Source organism: Hypanus sabinus, chromosome 17 (genome assembly GCF_030144855.1).
Source record: "Hypanus sabinus isolate sHypSab1 chromosome 17, sHypSab1.hap1, whole genome shotgun sequence".
Lineage (NCBI taxonomy): Eukaryota > Metazoa > Chordata > Chondrichthyes > Myliobatiformes > Dasyatidae > Hypanus > Hypanus sabinus.
The window spans coordinates 42,055,593-42,076,292 of NC_082722.1; the positions used below are offsets into that span (position 1 = coordinate 42,055,593).

Sequence of the window (20,700 nt, forward strand, 5' to 3'; positions counted from 1 at the left end):
GTTTGGGGTTTAAATGCTGTTGGAGAGTGTCTACTATTTGCTTAGATGTTTTGTCAGCTGGTTTTTCGTGAGTTAACAAGCTTCGTAGCAGGCCGTATGTTTTCGCGCCCGTTACACTAAGTAAGACGTTGGCTTTCTTTTCTTCATTGACATCGTCAACATCACAATATAACTATTCTTTCAATATAAGTTGCCCAGTCTTCAATGTCCAAGTGTATGAAATGCTGTAATGGTTCCAGTTAACACCATCCTTGTTAGGTGAATGTAGCCCCGGTCCCTTGTTTTCTTTTCACGTGACTTTTTTTTTGCTAGAGTTGCACACGTACTCTGGCTTGAGGCATGTGTCACTCCTATATCTCCCTTCTGAGGCAGGCAGACCCTCAGCCCTGGGGTTCAGTGCCGGCTGTGGTCTCGCCTGGATGCGCTGCGGCTCCAACTGTGTCTTTCAGTCTCCCGACGTTCCCAACTCCAGCTGAACTCCTGCTTCTTTACAGACTGACGGCCTCACTCTGCCTCTTCTGAGTGCCGTTATCAATTAAAACATGACGTTCCGATACAATACAAGTTCATTAACCTTGTTGCCAATTTGTTGTGTATGTGGCCGGGTTACACAACCAAACTATAAATAAAAACGCTAGAGACTGGAGCTAAGTTAACAGGGCTTTTTACTTACGGAACCCGAACTGAACAATATATACAGATCAATACGTGCCTAATAACGCATGCTCAATAATGTGTTACTACGACATAAACTATATGGTACATTCCCCTTCTCCTTGATTCTGCTTGTAAAACCTAAAGCATTCTGCAATCAACAATGGTTTTGGTTCTAAGCATGCCTGCATTATTTTCAAGATTTCATAAAAGCTCATTTTGACTGGATTGGTTGGAGATTGTAAGCAAACTCTTAATGCATGCAGCAAAACTGGCACTCGCTTTTCATTTGCTTCAAAATACTGGGGAATTTGCTCTGTATACAGTATCCAGTTAGCTCGTGCAATCAAACTTGTTTATCTTTCAGATGTAGCCTGCCATTTCTGCTTGCTTTCTTTTAGATGTATGATTATTATCACCCAGTACTCACTGTTTATGAACCCATGAATTTCATCCATTTTCTGCCTTTTTTTTTACTTGACCATCTCTGTCTCCTCTTGCAAGAAAGCTTTTGTTTAAGCTCTGTACTTGAGCAGGTAGGTAATCTTCTCGAGATAGTTTTAAAATTCACTTATCGCCACGGTTGTGTTTTGTAACTCCCAAAATTAATCAAAAGAAAAACACGGGAGACCATGGATAACATGTGTACATGGTTTCATTTTTATTTTAGTGACAAGCTCAGTTATGACATGGTAGCATGATGGCATTTCCCAATCTTGTCCTTTTACATGTAACCCATAATGAATTATGTAAAGAACAAAGAATGCTTAATCAAACTATAATATTTCTTCAATATTGCTGAAATATTAAATACACAACACTTAGTAATATTAGTTTTATAATTCCCTGTTTGCATGAGTTATTGATTATAACAGGACACTTTTAATGAGAGAGAACCCTACAACAGCAAGAAAAATAGATCAAGAAATGAATAATGGACATAATGTGTTAGCTGGGGAGAGAAAAATCACTTGTTATGATCCTCTCATTAATGATGGGCAGCCCATTCTTTAGTGCATTCTGTGGCATTGGCAAATGGCAAATTCTGTGGCAAACTGGTCAATGGCATCCATACTAGAATTTGATATTTTCAAATAATTGATTCATGTTCTTGGAAGTCATGTAACAAGTACATGTTCTGAACAATAGATAGAAGCAAAATTGTAATAGTATTCCCTGTCTTTCTGTCTTACATTACATATATGGATTTAAGGTGAGAGTCAGGACAGTTTTTTGGAAATTAAGTATTTCAAAACTCAGGTGCAAAACAATATCATTACTCTTGGATCAATAAAAACTGCAGAAGTATTGACAGAAAACACAATATATGCTCAGCAGATCATCAGGATCTGTGAAAAGAAAATCTGGTCAAGAACTGTTCTTCGTTACTGTATGTTCATCAATTGACTTACTATGTTCCGTTATCTAAAGAGACAACAAATTAGGTGTTCTCGTCTTTGGAGTAACTATTTTGAATCCGCCTGTTTGAAAATTAGAATAGGAGTGGTAATGAACAGGGGAGAAATATGAAAGATGGTAAGCCAGTATAAAAATTATGTTTGAAAAATTGCACAAACTTGATGAACAGCTGCTAGAGCATTATGAATTTCCCCATTTGAAAAGTATGATGCCGTTCTTTTGCCATACTTTGCTATTCTGGCATTGATGCTCCCTAAGAAGATTAGGAAGTCAGTTTGAGATTCTTGACATTTAGGCTTCCAACTAGATTTCATAGGAGAGGAATATACTGGGAAGTCCTAGAGATCTACCATATCCAAGCCAAACAGAGGGCATCCATTTCAATTAATCCCAAATCCCAGCATTTAGCCCATTCATTTTCTTTGCCTGAGTAATTTGAAGTGCTCATCCAGAGTTTTAAATGATGCTGCTCCCATTGCTGTCTTGGGTAGTACATTCCAAGTACTCCCCATTCTCTGGGCGAATAAGGTATTCTTTGGATCCCTTCCCACTTATACTAAATCCAGTTCCACCCATTTTCATTTTCCTTTGGTTTCTTCTGACTGTACAGATAAGATATCTGAAAGTAAATGCTCTTAGTCAGCCTTAGCCAGGTCTTGTCTTATTCTAATGTAATTGCCATTCCCTATTTTAAGATGTTATTTCATGCTTAGCATATCTTTTTCCATAATCACTTAGAAATATTTGGAATTATGATCACTACTCACAAAATGCTCCTCTCACTGACACAACATCCACTTGACCAGCTTCGTTCCCCAACGTAAGGTTCAGTAATGCTCCATCACTTGTTGGCCTTTATACTGAGTCAAAACGTTTTCTAGAACACTTCTCTCTGAGCATTTAATACTAAAGCTATCCTGGTTAATAATAAGGAAATTAAATCCCCTTAAACTATGAATGCAATTTTTCATTTTCTCTGATATCTGCCCAGCTGTCTTCCCCCATGTAAATTACAACTTTTAAATTCACCTACTCACTCCTAGCACTAAAAGAGACCCAACTTAGCTTTGAACTCCCCTGACATATACTTGTGCTCTTTTTCTGTTTGCTGGTTTTTTTCTCCTCTTACTGATTGTACACTCCATCTGAGCATTTACTTTGAGCCCCATTCCCCTGCCAACTCAGTTAAAGCCATTCCAACATCACCAGCAAACCACCATATAAGGATATTGGTGCCATTCTGATTAAGGTATACACCATCCTGCCATCTCATTTTCCCCAGAACTGATATCAGTGATCAGAAATGTAAAGCCCAACCCAATGCACCATTTTATCAGCCACCTATTCATCTGTCTTATCCTTCTATTTCCAACTCCCCTCATTCAGTTCTTACAGTGTCCAACTCAATAAACATAGTCTATTATAATTTCCACATCCCAGATACTCCATAGGGATTCTACTAACAGCACCAGCTCTTTTATGCTATCAGCCAAGCGTAGATGTACTTCATACAGGGACATTGATCCTGGATCTGCCACATTCTTCAGAAGGAGCATAACACTACCCCTGCTCTCGTATTTGTTATCGCAGTCCCTTTAACTAAGAAAGACAGGATTAGAAAATCATTACCCAGTTGCTAGCCTCACTGGTTATCAAGCCCACTCTGATCTCAACACTTCAACCCTCTCAACCCTTCTCAAGGAAGCTGCTCCTGCTCCTACTAGTGCTCCTTTTATATCTTGCCTTTTTCAACTTTTGCATGTGTTTCTGGTCCCATAAGTAACTCTAGGTTTTGCTTCTCTTGTACTTGGTAATCCCTCTCAGGCCAGGGCAATGGCTTTTATTATTAGATTTTGCAGCATTGTCATACCAAGTTGGAGACTTCCATGGAGAGAAGTGGACAAGTTTTAAAATATCCAAATAATGTAGATGTTCAAAAGAAGCTATGAAGTAGTAGATGAGTTCCCCTGAAGATTACATTTCATAAAAGGTTTTGGTATAAAATTCATCACTGCTCCCTGCAGTAGTCTTTTTCAGAAGAAATATTCTTAGTAATACTAGATCCAGAGAAAAGGGAACACTTCTCAAAGCATTTGAAATGGATTGAATGTTTTCATTGTGATGCAGCTGTCAGTATAACTTTTTGACTTGCTGAACTCACTTCTGAGTTTTTGAAGATGTCAAAGGAACATCTTCAAAACGCAGTGCCTCGAGAAAGCGGCGTTGTTTATTGAGAATTGTCACCATCCAGGATAATGTCAGTAATAATAAAGCTAATTCTGCAAATAGATAATTGACTAGTCTAATCTAGGCTGCTTTACCTCAAAGAGCAGTAATGATTCAAACATGGTGCCGCAGTTTTCCTAAACCTAAAATAGATTATTTCATTAATCTGCAAATTCAAAATGTGTGTTAATGCTTTTGATATCTTCTATTTTGAGGCCAAACAGAGAATGGTTTTCAAGCTACACATGCCCAGCATCTGCAGAATCCCTTGTGTTAACAGTTAAGCAATAAACCTTGAGTAGAGGTTCCTTTCTTTTTGTTCTTTGTCTCTGTTCTGCTTTCTATTTGGAAGGGATAAATGAATTTTTGTTCTGGCCTTGCAGAATTTCTTAATCTTGGCAGAAAAATACTAAATCTAATGAATACACTTGAGATTAGACAAGGAGTTTAACAGTTTGAGTATTCACTTGCCGGTTGCCCCTTCTCTGGCTCCCCAGGGTACATAACAAAAAAAAAGAATACAATAGAAGAAAAAGTGGTGAGAATTAAGGGAAAAAGTTTTAATTCTTAATGTTCTTAACATTTGAGGCTATGTGTGGCAGTCAGTTTAAGAGTACAGCATTGTATGGTGTAAACTAAGGGAAAGAGCGAAGGGAAGAGTAGTTTAAGAAGTAGATGAGTTCCTTTGAAGGTTACAGTTTATAAGAGATTTCCATGTAAAATTAATTACTACTTTCTGCAGTAGACCTTTTCAGAAGAAATATTCTTATTTAAAAATACTAGATCCAGAGGTAAAAAAAGAACACATCTCAGAGCATTTAAAAATGTATGGAATGTTTTCATTATAATGCAGCTGTCAATGTGATTCTTTTCAGCCTACTGAACACGCTTCTGAGTCATAAGGAAATGTCACCTTAATTGCTTGTGAAATTGGATCCGGGCCCTAACTTAAATTAACATCTGGAATAAAATATTTTAAAATCTGGTTTTCACTTTTGGTATTTGCTGAGAGTGTTAAAGCATTTTTGAGTTAGCTTTCATCTGGGAAGCAAATAGTCTTTCTAACTGTTGATACTGTATACCAATTAAAACACTTTAGTCAGCATATGTTACTATAATGCCATAGTATAAACAGTTGAAGGACCATTTTCAAATTAAAATTAAAATTTGTAACATTCAACTGACAAATTAGTTGAGATGTAAATCAAAATGAAGTAATAACAAAATGATGAATCCATTCACATTAATGAATCCATGCTAACTCTACCATCTTTGGTTTATATAAAATTAATAGGCTCTGGCAGAGTAAGTCACAGAATGTCCCAAAATAAAAACAGAAAAGGTTGTAAATACTACTTTAACAAGAGAAGCAGAGTTAAATTTTTAGGGTGAAGATCCATAGGAAGGTCTGCTGAATGTTTCCAGCATTTTCTGTTTTGATTTTCACAGGATAAAATGGTAATTCCAAGGGGACGTGAGAGATCAGACATGCTTATCTTTGGCCGTCAATGCATTCTGTACTACTTTGACAATGGGCAGGTGCAAAAATCCAGAATGTGCTGTCAGGCACATTGCAACAGCCAGGAGTTCCTTTCATAACTGTCAACCAGTCATCAACCTGTTCCCACCAACATCCTGCCTGATGTTAAATCGTCTGGGAAGGTTCATGATAGCAAAACTCATTGATTTATGAACTAAATTATGTAGTGTCCATCACAATTTCTTCTGCATGGACTATTTTGCAAAGTAGCCTATCAAACTGATCTTAGAACAATTGCAATGAATTACAGTTTACTTCAGAATGTATTATATAGGCCCATGTTGCAGACGTGTAATTTCTGTCATTGCTACTTAAATTCTCTATTGCTGAAGTGTAATTATTGGAAACTATAGTACAATATAATTGTAGCTACAGGAATTTGATAGTTTGCAGATCATTATAAATACCATGCTCATTTACACTGTTGTTTCTTTTAATTTATTATTCACTACAAACCACGATTCAAAGCCAGCAATTGGAAAACTACTTTTTGCAAATGTTTAATTGAATTATTGATAATCATTTATCCTTAGTCCACTGCACTTTCACCAATATTTTCTAATGACCAGAGTTAATCACAAAGGACCTGCTTCCATATATGTGGAAAAATCTTCACTATTAATTGCTAAATAATGTCAAATGGATTATGTTCTCTACAGCCTCTCTTCACCTTCAGTTCCTGCTGACCAAACTACCAAAAATCACTTCTTCCAAATGCCTGGACATATCCCGTGGAGCACTCTAATGTTTCAAATCTCTGACAGTTAAATACTGTGTGATAGAGAGATTTTCTATACAACTTTCAGTGGATCAGTGGCATGTAAAAAATCCTGTGATTATTTTTTTCTCTAGTGAGGAAATTCAACAATTCAATTCTGCCATCTTTAGATCCTTGGATTTTCCTATATTCATATTTGCATAATGCTAAGTCCCCATTGTAAGAAATCCTTATGTGAAATCCTGAAATGTTTTACAATCTAGAACCATTGTGGTCATGGGCATCTCTTCAATTGGATCCTCAATTTCTTCACTGAGAGATGACCATCAGTACAGACTAGAAACCTTATCTCCTCCTCACAAGCCACCAACACAAGCACAGCTCAGGGCTAAGTGCTTAACCCCTGTTCTACTCCCTATACCTATGATTTTGTGGCTATGCATAGTTGCAATAGCTTCCACAAATTCACCAGAGGTGCCACTGTTGACCGGAGAATCAGGAGTGAACAAAGGTTAGCTGGTTGAGTGTTGGCATAACAACAGCCTTGTGCTTAACATAGGCAAAACTGAGGAACTGATTATGGACTTTAGGAAGGAGAAATCAGGCAAACCAACACCAGTCCTCTTTGAATGGTCTGTGATGAAAGGGTGAGCAACTTAAAAGTTCCTTGGTACTAACATCTTGGAGGGATCTATCCTGGCCCAGTACATAGATGCAACCAGGAAGAGGGCTTACCAGAGCCTCAGCTTTCTTAGAAATTTAAGGCACATTGAAGACTCTGACAATCTTTACAACTGTACCATTCTGATTAGTTACCTAATGATCTGGTTTAAGAACTGCAAGACACACGTTTGAAGAGGCTACAGAGAGCACTGGAATTGGTCAATTCCGATTTAGGAATAGCTCTCCCTATTATTGAGGATATTTGCAAGATATGACATCTCATTAAGGACCTCAGCATCCTGGACAAGCATTCTTCTCATTGGATGTATAGGACCCTACACACACACACCTCAAGGTACAACAACAATAATTTCTCTGGTGTCAAACAAACCTGGAAAAACTAATTTTTACCTTGGAGTATATTTCCTTCAAATTGCATGTTTTGTTCCTCACTGCGCTTTGTGGTGTATCGGGTGGCAACCTTGCTGTTTCTTTAGCAGTTGTCTGATTTTTACGAGGCGGTGCTAGCTTTTTAGGAGTTGCTAGCTTGGTGCTTGATCCAGCATGGGTGGAAAACGTGCAAGGAGCCGGCTGGATTTGAACCCAGGACCACTTGCCTCGAGGTCCAATGCAGATGCCACTTCATTTTTGTTTAATTCATGTAAATTATGTCAAATTTAGGTCAATTTATGTTCATATAATTTCTCTTTGTAATGCACTGTTTTGCAAAAACAAAAAAATTTCTGTTGTATTTGTACCCTGGGTATATATGCACAAAGCAATAAGCTTGAACCCATGGTGTGTCTCATTGTCAAAAATGTGTCTTCATTGACTAATTATGTGAAGTTGCTGAATTCTTGCTTTCGCTTCAGTGATTTCAGGAGAATTGTCTATTTTGTATCCTTGGCATAGCCATAAAATGTTTTCTGTCTTATTTGCTCAAACTGTATTGAAAAGTAAAACTGACAACTGAAGCTTAAAATTTTAATTTACTATCATGGTTTGAACTCTTTGCATATTGCTGATTTTCAAATGTGTTTTATCTGATAAAGTTGTTGTGACCTTAAATACATTAATATTTTTTACTTTCAGAAATCAAACCTGCTTCACTGCCTTGGATTCTACTGTAAAAATGTATGTACCTCATTCTCATGCCTTCATTGACCTGAACAAAGATTTTACTGCTGGTAAATAAATTCATTAAATTTTCCAGATAAACTAAAATAAAATTAATATGTGTTGTCATTTCATGGCAATAAAGATACTAAGCTTAATGTGTGTCTTTAATGACATGAGCATTATCGTTCTGCATGAAATCTGTTAAAAAAGTGCATTGTCTATAATACAACGGACATTTTGTATTAGAATTTATGTAATGTTGTCAGTATACCAATGGAAATCTCTAAATTTGCTTCCAACAGATAAAAACATTTGTTTTCTTTTTCTCTCCTCTCTGTTCTGATATTCATCCACCCAAGGGGTCAATGAAGCTGAGGCAACTTGGCTCAAAAGAACTGCACTGAATTTCATTCCCAGAGACAAAGCAGGCTGCTTATGCATGTGCTGAAAATCATAAACATAATTAAGTTTATTTTTCTTCTGATCAAAAGTATAGCATTTTGGGGGTTTTTGGGAGGGAGATTGCAGATGGCTGAATTAGATTTTTTTTGATCCACTGGAGTTATACTCTTAAAGTTTTGTAAGGCAGAACCAACCCACAACACAACTCTGTCTTCATAAGTATTAGCATTACAAAGACAAGTCGGGATAGTGAAAAAGTGATACTGGAGATTCCAGTTCAAACTACACCATTGTGCCTTTATCATAGATTTCAGTTGAAAGAGCCCATATTACTATGGTGTTAAAGAGGAACTGGAGTGGTTGGACTACTTTATACAAATGACATGATATATAATATTGAAAATTTCAGTTAACACTAACCAATTAGCATGTCAATTCCAAATTTGTTACATAGATGTGCAGGTTTGAAGCCGTATAGCCACATAAATCAGTAAATCTGTGATAACTCTACCAACATATAATGCTGTCTTTACTAGATGAAATGTTTTTCCTGGTCAGTATTAATTGATACTCATGCACTCAATGTAAAGTTTTACAGCTTGTCATTATTTTTTCATATTTTGTTTTAATGTTATTTAAAGCACGATGACAAAATCAGTCTCTACAGTTGGTTGAAATGCACTGTATTAGTAAATGAGTAACTAATCAAGCTCCCTGTTCTTGAATGTAATATTTTAATCTTCATCAAAATTATTAGCTAAAAGCTTAAATAAAATTTGGCTACTTTCAAGTTGAGAGCAGTATTAGCACTTGATATCAAGTATCTTGATTAAACAAATTTTCTAAAAGCACAACCACTCCCAAAGGAAATGTAAACAGGTAACAAACGTACCTGAAAAAGAAAATTAGCAGAAAAGGGACTAAAGACATTTTTGAAAAAGAAACACATACCAACTTCTGTTGTGTTATCTACAGGTAATGGATATTTGTTGAGCAAATAGCACTGAATTATTAATACCCGGTTGACTCGCTTACTGTGACTTGCTTTTTTCAAGCAAAATCAAACGAATGATCATTTGTTCAAACAAATCAGCAGCAAAACTATGTTGATTGTTTTGCATCTTTATATTTTATTTTCAAGGTAAAGCTGAGGTAGTTCATATTTATATGAAAGGCACAAAACAAAATATATCATTTAGCAAGAATTTTTTTCCAAAGGCCTTGAATTTATATTCGCCACAGCTGTTTCCTTTTCCAGATGGTTTTAAAAGCATTTATTTTCCTGTCACTGCATGGTGCTCAACTGGAATTATTTTAGAGAAATTGAGAGCATGTCACCTTGCTTGAATGTGCTCAGGGAATTAAGTATATCATTGTTATTTAAGTATTAGTATATGTTTAGCTGCAGACAACAATTTTAAAATGAATATAATTACACATAATGGACTCATTATTAGGCCATATGGTGGAATAACTGGTTTGCCTCCAAGTCAATGTTGGAAGAAAATATTTTGCACAATATTGTTGTGTCTCCTTGGTTTCCACTGAATAGCAGTGCAAAATTGCAAGAATTCTATGTTGTGGTTCACTTACACAAGGAAATGTTTCCACTTCCTCATCAATGTAAGATAAGAAACTGATCTAATTATTTCCAACGCCTTGCACCTCCGTTCACCCTGGCACCTTGAGCAAACCTCTGCCAGCCTCAACAACAAAACCTGGTCTTATGTTCCATCCTGGAATGAGCCTCCAGCTTTCATGCTTGCTCTCTCTCCTCTACATGATCCCCACCAGAAGTGGGACCTCCATCTGCCTCTTTGCTAGACAGTGCAGCCTGTCCCCAAATGTAGGAAATTACTTTTATATAAATATTATTGTTCATTAGCAGCTTGAATTCCAGTTGCTTTCTTAGTCCTGTATTATTGAGATCTGAAGTTTCTGCTCAAACTATATCTATTGGCAATTAATTAAAAATAATATATATCAGGTTAGTGGGTATTTGGCATCATCTTTCAAAATCAGATACAATCTTTAAATTCTGCACTCCAAAATTACCTATGCAGAGACAACCAAGTTATCACACTGTTTTTGTGTAACTGCATGCTGATCTGGGAAGGTGTATCCTTGAAAATAGTACAAAATCAACAAATGATTACTATTACTTATTGGTAACTCAATTCTAGATGGGAAAAAATTCAATGAAATGGTGCTTTTTCTGATTATTCTAAATGAAACAGCTGCTTCAGGAAAGTGTGCCAAAAATTACAGAAGTTGCCAAGATGCATTCAATTTTTTTGACCAGTATAGATAAAAACTAAAATTGACACTGATGTTAAATATTGTTCATTCCAGTCTATATCTGTATATGATAATTATTGCTGATAGATTTCTGCTTAAGTGTTGCCCTTCAGAAATGTTATTTTTCACAAATAATCTGTTGACACCCAGTTGCTTTTCAATACCACATTTCTCATTTACTGTTTCTAAACCATAGACTGTTTGGCAGTCAATACAGGATGAGGAGAAAATTATTACAGTAACTATTGTGGGCTAACAGCCAGATATGATCACTTGTGAAGTTTGGGATCACATTTCCAAGTATTCACTCCTTCTACCATCTTTAATGGTGCTTAATTCAGCTTCATTTCAGCAAATTACGATCATCAGAATTTGGCCTTTTAACACATTTGCAAGTTTGCATCTGTATACTTGATTTATCAATTCAATGTGGATATTGTCTTCAAATAATTCTATTCTTTCCATTCCTAGAATTCCAGTTTTTAATAGAATTATGATTTTTTAAAACTAGAAATATTTGACAAATTAATTTTGTGAAGAATTGCTAGACTTGAGTAGTTTCTGCTATTAAGCCTTATGCATGTTTATTTTACCAGTTTAAGTTTCACTCCGAAACAGTGACCAAACTTTGGAGTCACAAAGTAAATTACTTCAATCCTACCAGCAAAAGTAATCTTTGAATTCATACTAGTTGATTAGAATAGCAAAGTCTGCAAAAAGTTAGGGGTTACGGGTATAGATCAATTTTGCAAGTACATTTTGTCGATTTGTAGGTGTGGCTGCAAAACAAGTTTGTTAGCATGTATTTGAAAACCTAGAGTTTTAAAATCACAATAAAGAGCAAAAAGGTAATTGGCAATTGAGATCCTTCATTGGTCATGATCTACCATGGAGAGGGTCCAGAGAAAGTTCACAAGGAAGATTCCAGGAATGAAAGAGTTATCATATGAGGAACATTTGATGGCTCTGCATCTGTACTCGATGGAATTTAGGATGGGGGAAGGATCTCATTGAAATCTTTCGAATGTTGAAAGGCCTAGACAGAGTAGATGTGGAGAGGAGGTTTTCCATGGTGGGAGAGTATAGGACAAGAGGGTATAGCCTCAGGATAGAGGGGCGCCCTTTCAAAACAGATGCGAAAACATTTCTTTACCCAGAAGGTGGTGAATTTGTGGAACTTGTTGCCAAATGCAGCTGTGGAGGCCAGGTCGTTGGGTGGTATTTAAGGCAAAGATTGATAGGTTCTCGATCTGACATGGCATCAGAGGTTACGAGGTAAAGGCTGGGAACTGGGGTTGAGGAGGAGATAGAAAAAATTGATCCGCCATGATTGAATAGTGGAGCAGACTCGATGGGCCAGATGGGCTTGTTCTGCTCTTATGTCTTATGGTCTAAATGAATGCTGATATCATATTTCCCTTCCTCATCACATACTCAACCTGCAAATTAACCTTTAGGGAATCCTGCACAAGGGCTCCCAAATCCCTTTGTGCCTCAAATTTTTGTTTTTTTTCTCTCCATTTTGAAAATAGTCAACCCTTTCATTTCTTCTACTGAAGTGCATGACCATACTGCTTCCCAACACTATTCCATCTGCCACTTTTTTGCCCATTCTTCTAATCTGTCTGTCCTTCTGAAGCCTCTCTATTGCCCCAAAACTATCTGCCCTCCACCTAACTTAATGTCATCTGCAAATTTTGCCACAAAGCCGTCAATTCCAACATCCAAATCATTGACATGTAATGTAAAAATAATCAGTCCCAACACAGACCCCCATGGAATACCACTAGTTACCAGTAGCCAGCCAGAAAAGGCTCCCTTTATTCCTACAACAAACATGAGGAAATCTGCAGATGCTGGAAATTCAAACAACAACACACACAAAATGCTGGTGGACACAGCAGGCCAGGCAGCATCTATAGGAGAAATACTGTCAACATTTCGGGCCGAGACCCTTCGTCAGGACTAACTGAAAGGAAAGATAGTAAGAGATTTGAAAGTAGTGGGGGGAGGGGGAAATGCGAAATGATAGGAGAAGACTGGAGGGGGTGGGATGAAGCTAAGAGCTAGAAAGGTGATTGGCGAAAGTGATACAGAGCTGGAGAAGGGAAAGGATCATGGGATGGGAGGCCTCAGGAGAAAGATGGGGGTGGGGGGGGTGGAAGCACCAGAGGGAGATGGAGAACAGGCAAACAACTAAATATGTCAGGGATGGGGTAAGAAGGGGTGGAGGGGCATTAATGGAAGTTAGAGAAGTCAATGTTCATGCCATCAGGTTGGAGGCTACCCAGCTGGTATATAAGGTGTTGTTCCTCCGACCTGAGTTTAGATTCATTTTGACAGTAGAGGAGGCCATGGATAGCCATATCAGAATGGGAATGGGACGTGGAATTAAAATGTGTGGCGACTGGGAGATTCTGCTTTTTCTGGTGTTCAGCGAAATGGTCTCCCAGTCTGCGTCAGGTCTCACCAATATATAAAAGGTCACACTGGGAGCAGCGGATGCAGTATACCACACCAGCCGACTCACAGGTGAAATGTTGCCTCACCTGGAAAGACTGTCTGGGGCCCTGAATGGTGGTGATGGAGGAAGTGTAAGGGCAGGTATAGCACTTGTTCCATTTACAAGGATAAGTGCCAGGAGAGAGATCGGTGGGAAGGGATGGGGGGGGACGAGTGGACAAGGGAGTCGCGTAGGGAGCAATCCCTGCGAAAAGCAGAAGGGGGGGGAGGGAAAGATGTGCTTGGTAGTGGGATCCCGTTGAAGGTGGCAGAAGTTACAGAGAATTATACGTTGGACCTGGAGGCTGCTGGGGTGGTAGGTGAGGACAAGGGGAACCCTATCCCAAGTGAGGTGGTGGGTAGATGGGGTGAGGGCAGATGTGCGGGAAATGGGAGAGATGCATTTGAGCGCAGAGTTGATGGTGGACGAAGAGAAGCCCCTTTGATTAAAAAAGGAAGTCACCTCCTTCGTCCTGGAATGAAAAGCCTCATCCTGAGAGCAGATGCAGCGGAGACGGAGGAATTGTGAGAAGGAGATAGTGTTCCTACACTTGGTCTGTGCCAGTCAGCCAATACTATATCCATGCTAGAATCTTTTCTGTAATACCATGGGCTCACAGCTTGTTTAGCAGCCACAAGTGTCAAGCATCTTGTCAAGGGCCTTCAGGAAATCCAAACCTACAACATGAATTGATTCTCCTTTGTCAGTCCTGTTTGTTACTTCTTCAAAGAATTCCAACAGGCACGATTTTCCCTTGATGAAACCATGCTGACTACGGCCTACTTTATTCAGTTTGCCCCCCCCCCCCCAATTTCTTTGTCCCCGTTTACTACCTCTCTAACATCATTTTCCAGCAGTCTAATATCCACTCTCAACTCTTGACCCTCTTTTACACTTTCTGTATCTGAAGAAACTTTTGGTATCCTCTGTAATATTCTTGGGTAGTTTACCTTGTATTCCATCTTTTCCTTCTTGATGACTTTTTAGTTGCCTTCTGTTGATTTTTAAAAGCTTCCCAATCTACTAACTTCCCACTAATTTTGCACCATTATATGCCCTTTCTTTGTCTTTTATATTGACTTTGACTTCTCTTGTTAGCCAAGGTTGTGTATATTGCCTTTACAATACTTCTTCCTCTTTGGGATGTATATTATATCCTTTGCCTTGCGAATTGCTTCCAGAAATTCCAGCATTTCCAGCCATTGCTGTTCTGCCGTCATCCCTGCCAGTGTCCTTTTCCAAACAATTCTGACCAGCTCCTTTCTCTTTCTTTCTTTTTCAATCTTTTTATTGTTTCATATATATATAAAAAATAACATAACATAATAATGAATAGGTTATGAATACAATAGACTTGAAATTGCATTAGTAATAAGATAACAATATCCTATTAAACATCAACAAAAAAAAAGTACATTAATCAATCAACTATATAACTATATATGAAAAAAAACAAAAATAATCATCAAAAGAAAAAAAAATTGAAAATATGTAAAAAAAAATATATATATTGAGAAAAAAAACACTAAACTAAACTAACATGGGCAATAATAACAGTTTATAAGTATATGATAGTGTCAAAAAACTCCGGAACTCCATACCAGAACAAGAATAAGCAGAAAGAAGGTCTGGAAAAGGCCAAATTAATTCATATGAAAATGTTGAATGAACGGTCCCCAAGTTTCTTCAAATTTAATTGATGAGTCAAAAATAGTGCTTCTAATTTTTTCCAAGCTCAGATAAGAAATAGTTTGAGAAAACCACTGAAACGTGGTAGGAGGATTTACTTCTTTCCAGTTTTGTAATATAGACCTTCTGGCCATTAATGTTACAAAAGCAATCATTCGTCTGATTGAAGGGGAAAACTGATTACCATCCTCATTTGGTATACCAAAAATTGCAGTAATAAAATGAGGTTGTAAATCGATATTCCAAATTGAGGAAATGGTAGCAAATATGTCCTTCCAATAGTTATGTAAAGTGGGACATGACCAAAACATATGGGTCAATGAAGCCACTTCTGAATGACATCTGTCACATTGAGGGTTAATATGAGAATAGAATCGAGCAAGCTTATCTTTAGACATATGAGCTCTATGTACAATTTTAAATTGTATTAAAGCATGTTTAGCACATATAGAAGAGGAATTAACCATTTGTAAAATTTTTTCCCATTTATCTGTTGATATATTATATCTAAGTTCTTTTTCCCATTCTTGTTTAATTCTATCTGATATTTCTAGTTGTATCTTCATAATCATATTATAAATAAAAGCTACTAATCCCTTCTGACAAGGATTTAAGGTAAAAATCGAATCTGAGAAATCCATTGAAGTTGAATTCGGAAAAGATGGTAGAACTTTATGTAAAAAATTTCTGATTTGTAGATATCTGAAAAAATTAGATTTAGGTAATTTAAATTTGTTGGAAAGTTGGTCGAAAGACATCAAGGTACCTTCAAAAAAAAGATCACGAAAACATTTTATACCTTTCCTTTTCCATATGCTAAAAGCTTGATCTGTCAAGGAAGGTTTGAAAAAAAAAATTAAGTAAAATAGGGCTATCAAGAACAAAGTTTTTCAAAGTAAAAAACTTACGAAATTGAAACCAAATTCGTAATGTATGTTTGATAACAGGATTAGATATCTGTTTATTGAATTTAACTAAATCAGCAGGAAGAAAAGAACCAAGAACGGAGAATAGAGAATATCCCTTTACCTCATCACATTCCAAATTTACCCTCTGTGGGCACAATGGTGAATCCAAATCTAATTTCCAATACATTAGGTTACGAATATTATTCGCCCAATAGTAAAATCTAAAATTAGGTAAAGCTAAACCACCATCTTTTTTAGATTTTTGTAATTGCCTTTTACTTAACCTGGGGTTTTTATTTTGCCACACAAATGAGGAAATTTTTGAATCAATGTTGTCAAAAAAAGATTTAGGAATAAAAATTGGTAAGGCTTGAAATAAATATAAAAATTTCGGTAGCTCCTTTCTCATGTCTCTGTAATTTTCTTGACTCCACTGTAACACTGAAACATCTGACTTTTAATTTCTCCCTCTCAAATTTCGGTGTAAATTCCATCACCATTATGATCACTTGCCCCATAGGGTTCTTTTCTCTTAAGCCCTCTAATTAATTCTGGTTCACTGCACAACACACAATCCACAATAGCTGATCCCCTCATAGGCTCAATCACAAGCTTCCTTAAAAAGCCATCTTGTAGGCATTCTAGAAAGTTCCCCTCTTGGGATCTAGCACTAACCTGACTTTCTCACTCCACCTGCATATTGAAATCCCCTTTGACTATTGTAAGATTGTCCTTTTAGCATGCAGTTTCTATCTCCTGGTGTAATTTGCTGACCACTTCCTTGCTACTGTTTGGGGGTGTGTAAACAACTCCCATCAGGGTCTTTTTACCCTTGCTGTTTCTTAGCGCCTTCCAAGCCTATGTCACCTCTTTCAAATGATTTCATTTCATTTTTTACCATTTTGCCCCCTCTGCCTTCCTGCCTATCCTTTTGATACAATGTGTATCCTTGGATGTTAAGCTCCTAGCTATAATCTTCTTTCAGCCAAGATTCAGTGATCCCTACAACATCATACGTGCCAATCTGTAACTGCGCTACAAGTTCATCAACCTTATTCTGTATACTGCGTGCATTCAAATATAGCACCTTCAGTCTTGTATTCCCCCTTTTCGATTTTTCTGCCTTTTACATTGCAACTCATCATATTGACTGCAATTTTGCCCTATCAGCAGCCTCTCTTCCCTGCACATTGCCTCTGTTTGTCAACCAGCAACCTCGGCTTCAACACTGTCATCCACCTTTCTTACGATTTTTGTTGCCTGAATTAGCAGCTCAGGACACTAGTTGCACCATGCTCAACCTTTCAAATTCTCACTTTACCAACAACTTTCAGCACAATCTATCCACTAACTGTTCTGGCACTCTGGTTTCCATACCCCTGCTACTCTAGTTTAAACCCCATCATGTAGCATTAACAAATCTTCCCGTTGGGATATTAGTCCTCCTCCAGTTCAGATGTAAACTGTCCCTTCAGTACAGGCCCCATTTTACCTGGAAGAGAGCCCAATGATCCAAAAACCTTATGTCCTCCCTCCTACACCAACTCCTCAGCCACATATTAAACTGTATAATCTTCCTTGATCTGGCCTCAGCAGCATGTGGTACAAGTAACAATACTGACATCACAACCATGGAGGTCCTACTCTTTAACTTAGCACCTAACTCCCTGTGCAGAACCTTGTCACTCAAGCTACCTATGTCATTGGTACCTACACGGACCATGACCTCTGGCTGTTCACCCAGAGAATGCTTAAGAATGCTGAAGACTTGATTTGAGATGTTCCAGGCCCTGACACCTAGGAGAGAGCATACCGTCAGGGAATCTTGTTCTTACCCACAAGACCTCCTGTCTGGTTCACTAACAATTTCCTGTCAATACAGCATGCCTTTTCTTTCCCCCCCCCCCCACCCTCTTCCCTTTTGAGTCATAGAGCCAGACTCGCTGTCAAAAACCCAACCTCTGTGACTTTCCTCTGCTTGGTCAACCACCCCACCCCCAAAAAATAAACAGAATCCAGAGTAATATACCTGTTGTTGAAAGGGATGGCCACAGGAGAACTCTGCAGTTGCTCCTTAACTCCTGCCTGGCTGTCACCCAGTTTCCTGTGTCCTGAAAGTTCAGCCTTCTGAATGATCCGGAGTTCATCCAGTTCCAACTCCCCAAGTTCTTAATGCAGATTATTATAAACTGCATCTGGATGTACTTCTTGTCATTGTACTCTGTCAGGGACACTGGAGGTCTCCCTGCCTTCTCACTTCCAGCAAGAGGAGGATTTCAGTATCCTTCCTGACATCTCTACTATCCTAGCTTCTATAAAGAAGGGGGAAAAAAACTTAACCTTGCTTTGCTTTCTTTGACTGAAGCCTCAAGATCACCGCTCTGACTCTGTCCACTCAGACGATGGCTGCTGCACTAACCCTTGCCCTATTTTAATTTGCTCTTGCTAATCGATCTCAAACACAGTTTGGTCGGTGGTCAAAGCTCTATTACGTTGTTTCGACCCTGCTGCTGCGGTTTTCTACTTGGGAAGTGAACCTGAGTGAAATTCCCTCCTCTCAGACGTCTGATGTCCTGATTGGTTGCTGGTCAAAGCTTTATGTTAGTAGAAATGGTTCTGCAAAGACTTAATAACTGAGCCACACATAAAGGCCAGGAGCTGGATTTGGTTGTGAGAGGCTTTTTGCAATGCATGCCTTTGGAATCATTTAATAGGTAATGGGAGTTTACCTTCCACGGCTTTGACAACCTTAAGAAACCTGTTGGAAATTGGCAATTAATTGAGCCAAATACAAAGGCACATTTTGCATTTCAACATAGTTGGCTGCTGCAGATTTTTTTGCATTATATGTTAGTTGAATGCAACAAAATATTTTTTTTAAATCTTAACAGTTTTCAATGATTTAACTGATGGGTACCTTTCTATTTACTCAGATTAATTTGAGGCACTTATTACACACACTCTAAGTAATGTACAAGAGCAGTTCATTAATGTGGCTGATCTTGGTCCTGTAACTTCTTTTCAGTGCTAAGAGGTTAAGGGGTTCAATGTTAAGGGGTTAGTATTAAGTAATGCTTAACAATCCACAGTGACATCTTTCAGTTGCTAACAAAGATAAACAAATAATCAGCATGACATAAAGAACATAGAACATTACAGCTCTGGCCCTTAAGTCCACTATGCTATGCTGCACTTATTAAGTAAATGATGCCTAATTAAACTAATCCCTTCTGCTTGCACATGATCCATATTGCTCCATTCTCTACACATTTATGTGTCTATCCAAGAGATTCTTAAACACCACTATCGCATCTGCTTCCACCACCGTCCCAGTCAGCGCATCCCACGCACCCACTCTGTATAAAGGAAAATTGTCGAGCACGTCTACTTTGAACTGACCCCACCCCACCTTAAATGCAAGTATTAGACCTTGTGTAAAAGGATTAAACTGGCTGTATACTCTATCTGTGCCTCTCATAATCTTAAAAATCTTTATGAAATCTCCCCTCTGCCTTTCCAGAGAAAACAGCCCTAGTTTTTTCAACTTCTTGTAGCACCTGCTCTCTAATCTAGGCATTTCCAAAGCTTCCACATCCTCCTCAAAACAGGACAACCAGAATTAAATTTGATACTCTAGATGTTGCCTAGCCAGAATTTTATAAAGCTTCCTAACTCTTGAAGTCAGTGCTTCACCTCATAACTGCAAGCATACAAAATACCTTCTTTAACCACTTTGTCAGTGTGCAACCAATATTAGGGAGCTTTGGTCTGGACCCCAAGTTAAAGGTTCTGCCATTAATTGTTATTTTCCTTTTACATTTGATTTATGAAAGTGTAGCACCTCACCTGCCATTTCCCCACACATGTCTGCAACTGATCTATATCCTGCTGTATCCTTTGCCTATCCTCACTGTCCACACAATCCACAATGCTGCCAACCTTTGTGTCATCTATAAACTGGCCCACCTATGTTTTCATCCAAGTCATTTATATGTGTTACGTACCCTGTAACTGGGTCACTTACCAGCAAAAATAGAGAGGTCCGTTGAAGTCTGATGGTACTATTTTTAACAGTATTTATTGATAAAAATACACAAAAATAATATCAATGCAAACATACAGATAATATATGTCGTCAATACTAAATCTAAAAGCGCGGGTATAATCATGATCAATAAGAAATAGCTCTATCATTGTCTAGGGGATAATGTATTGTCCGATGGAAATATAAAAGTCACTCATGTTCATGCAGGCTGCAGCCTTTTGTTGGAGAGAGAGAGAGAGAGAGACGAAATTTTCTTAGAACTTGCCCATTTTCCTTTTTATGATGTCGATCCTTCAAGAGTTCCGTTGGTGTAGCTGGTCATGGGTGACCAGCTCCTTTTGCTATTTAGCTAAGCTGTCTTCCGTGGTCAGGCCCACCAATTCTGATGCAAATGGAAAAGGATGCACGTGGGCTTTCCACCGGCTGTCGCTATTACGCTGTCACGGGATTTCTAGCATTTCTCCTGGTGCGTCTAAAGGGGTTGTTCCCCAGACCCTCTTTTATCCTGACTCACAG

At 38.0% G+C, this 20,700-nt stretch overlaps 1 protein-coding gene across 2 annotated transcripts in view; it reads left to right on the forward strand.

Moving 5' to 3' along the window:
• Positions 1 to 20,700, forward strand: part of itfg1 (integrin alpha FG-GAP repeat containing 1) — a 246,169-nt gene that overhangs the window by 40,577 nt on the left and 184,892 nt on the right. For both annotated transcript variants that reach the window (XM_059992924.1, XM_059992925.1), the window contains exon 6: positions 8,313 to 8,407. In XM_059992924.1, the coding sequence (XP_059848907.1) occupies positions 8,313 to 8,407 (95 nt within the window). The remainder of the gene's footprint in view (positions 1 to 8,312; positions 8,408 to 20,700) is intronic.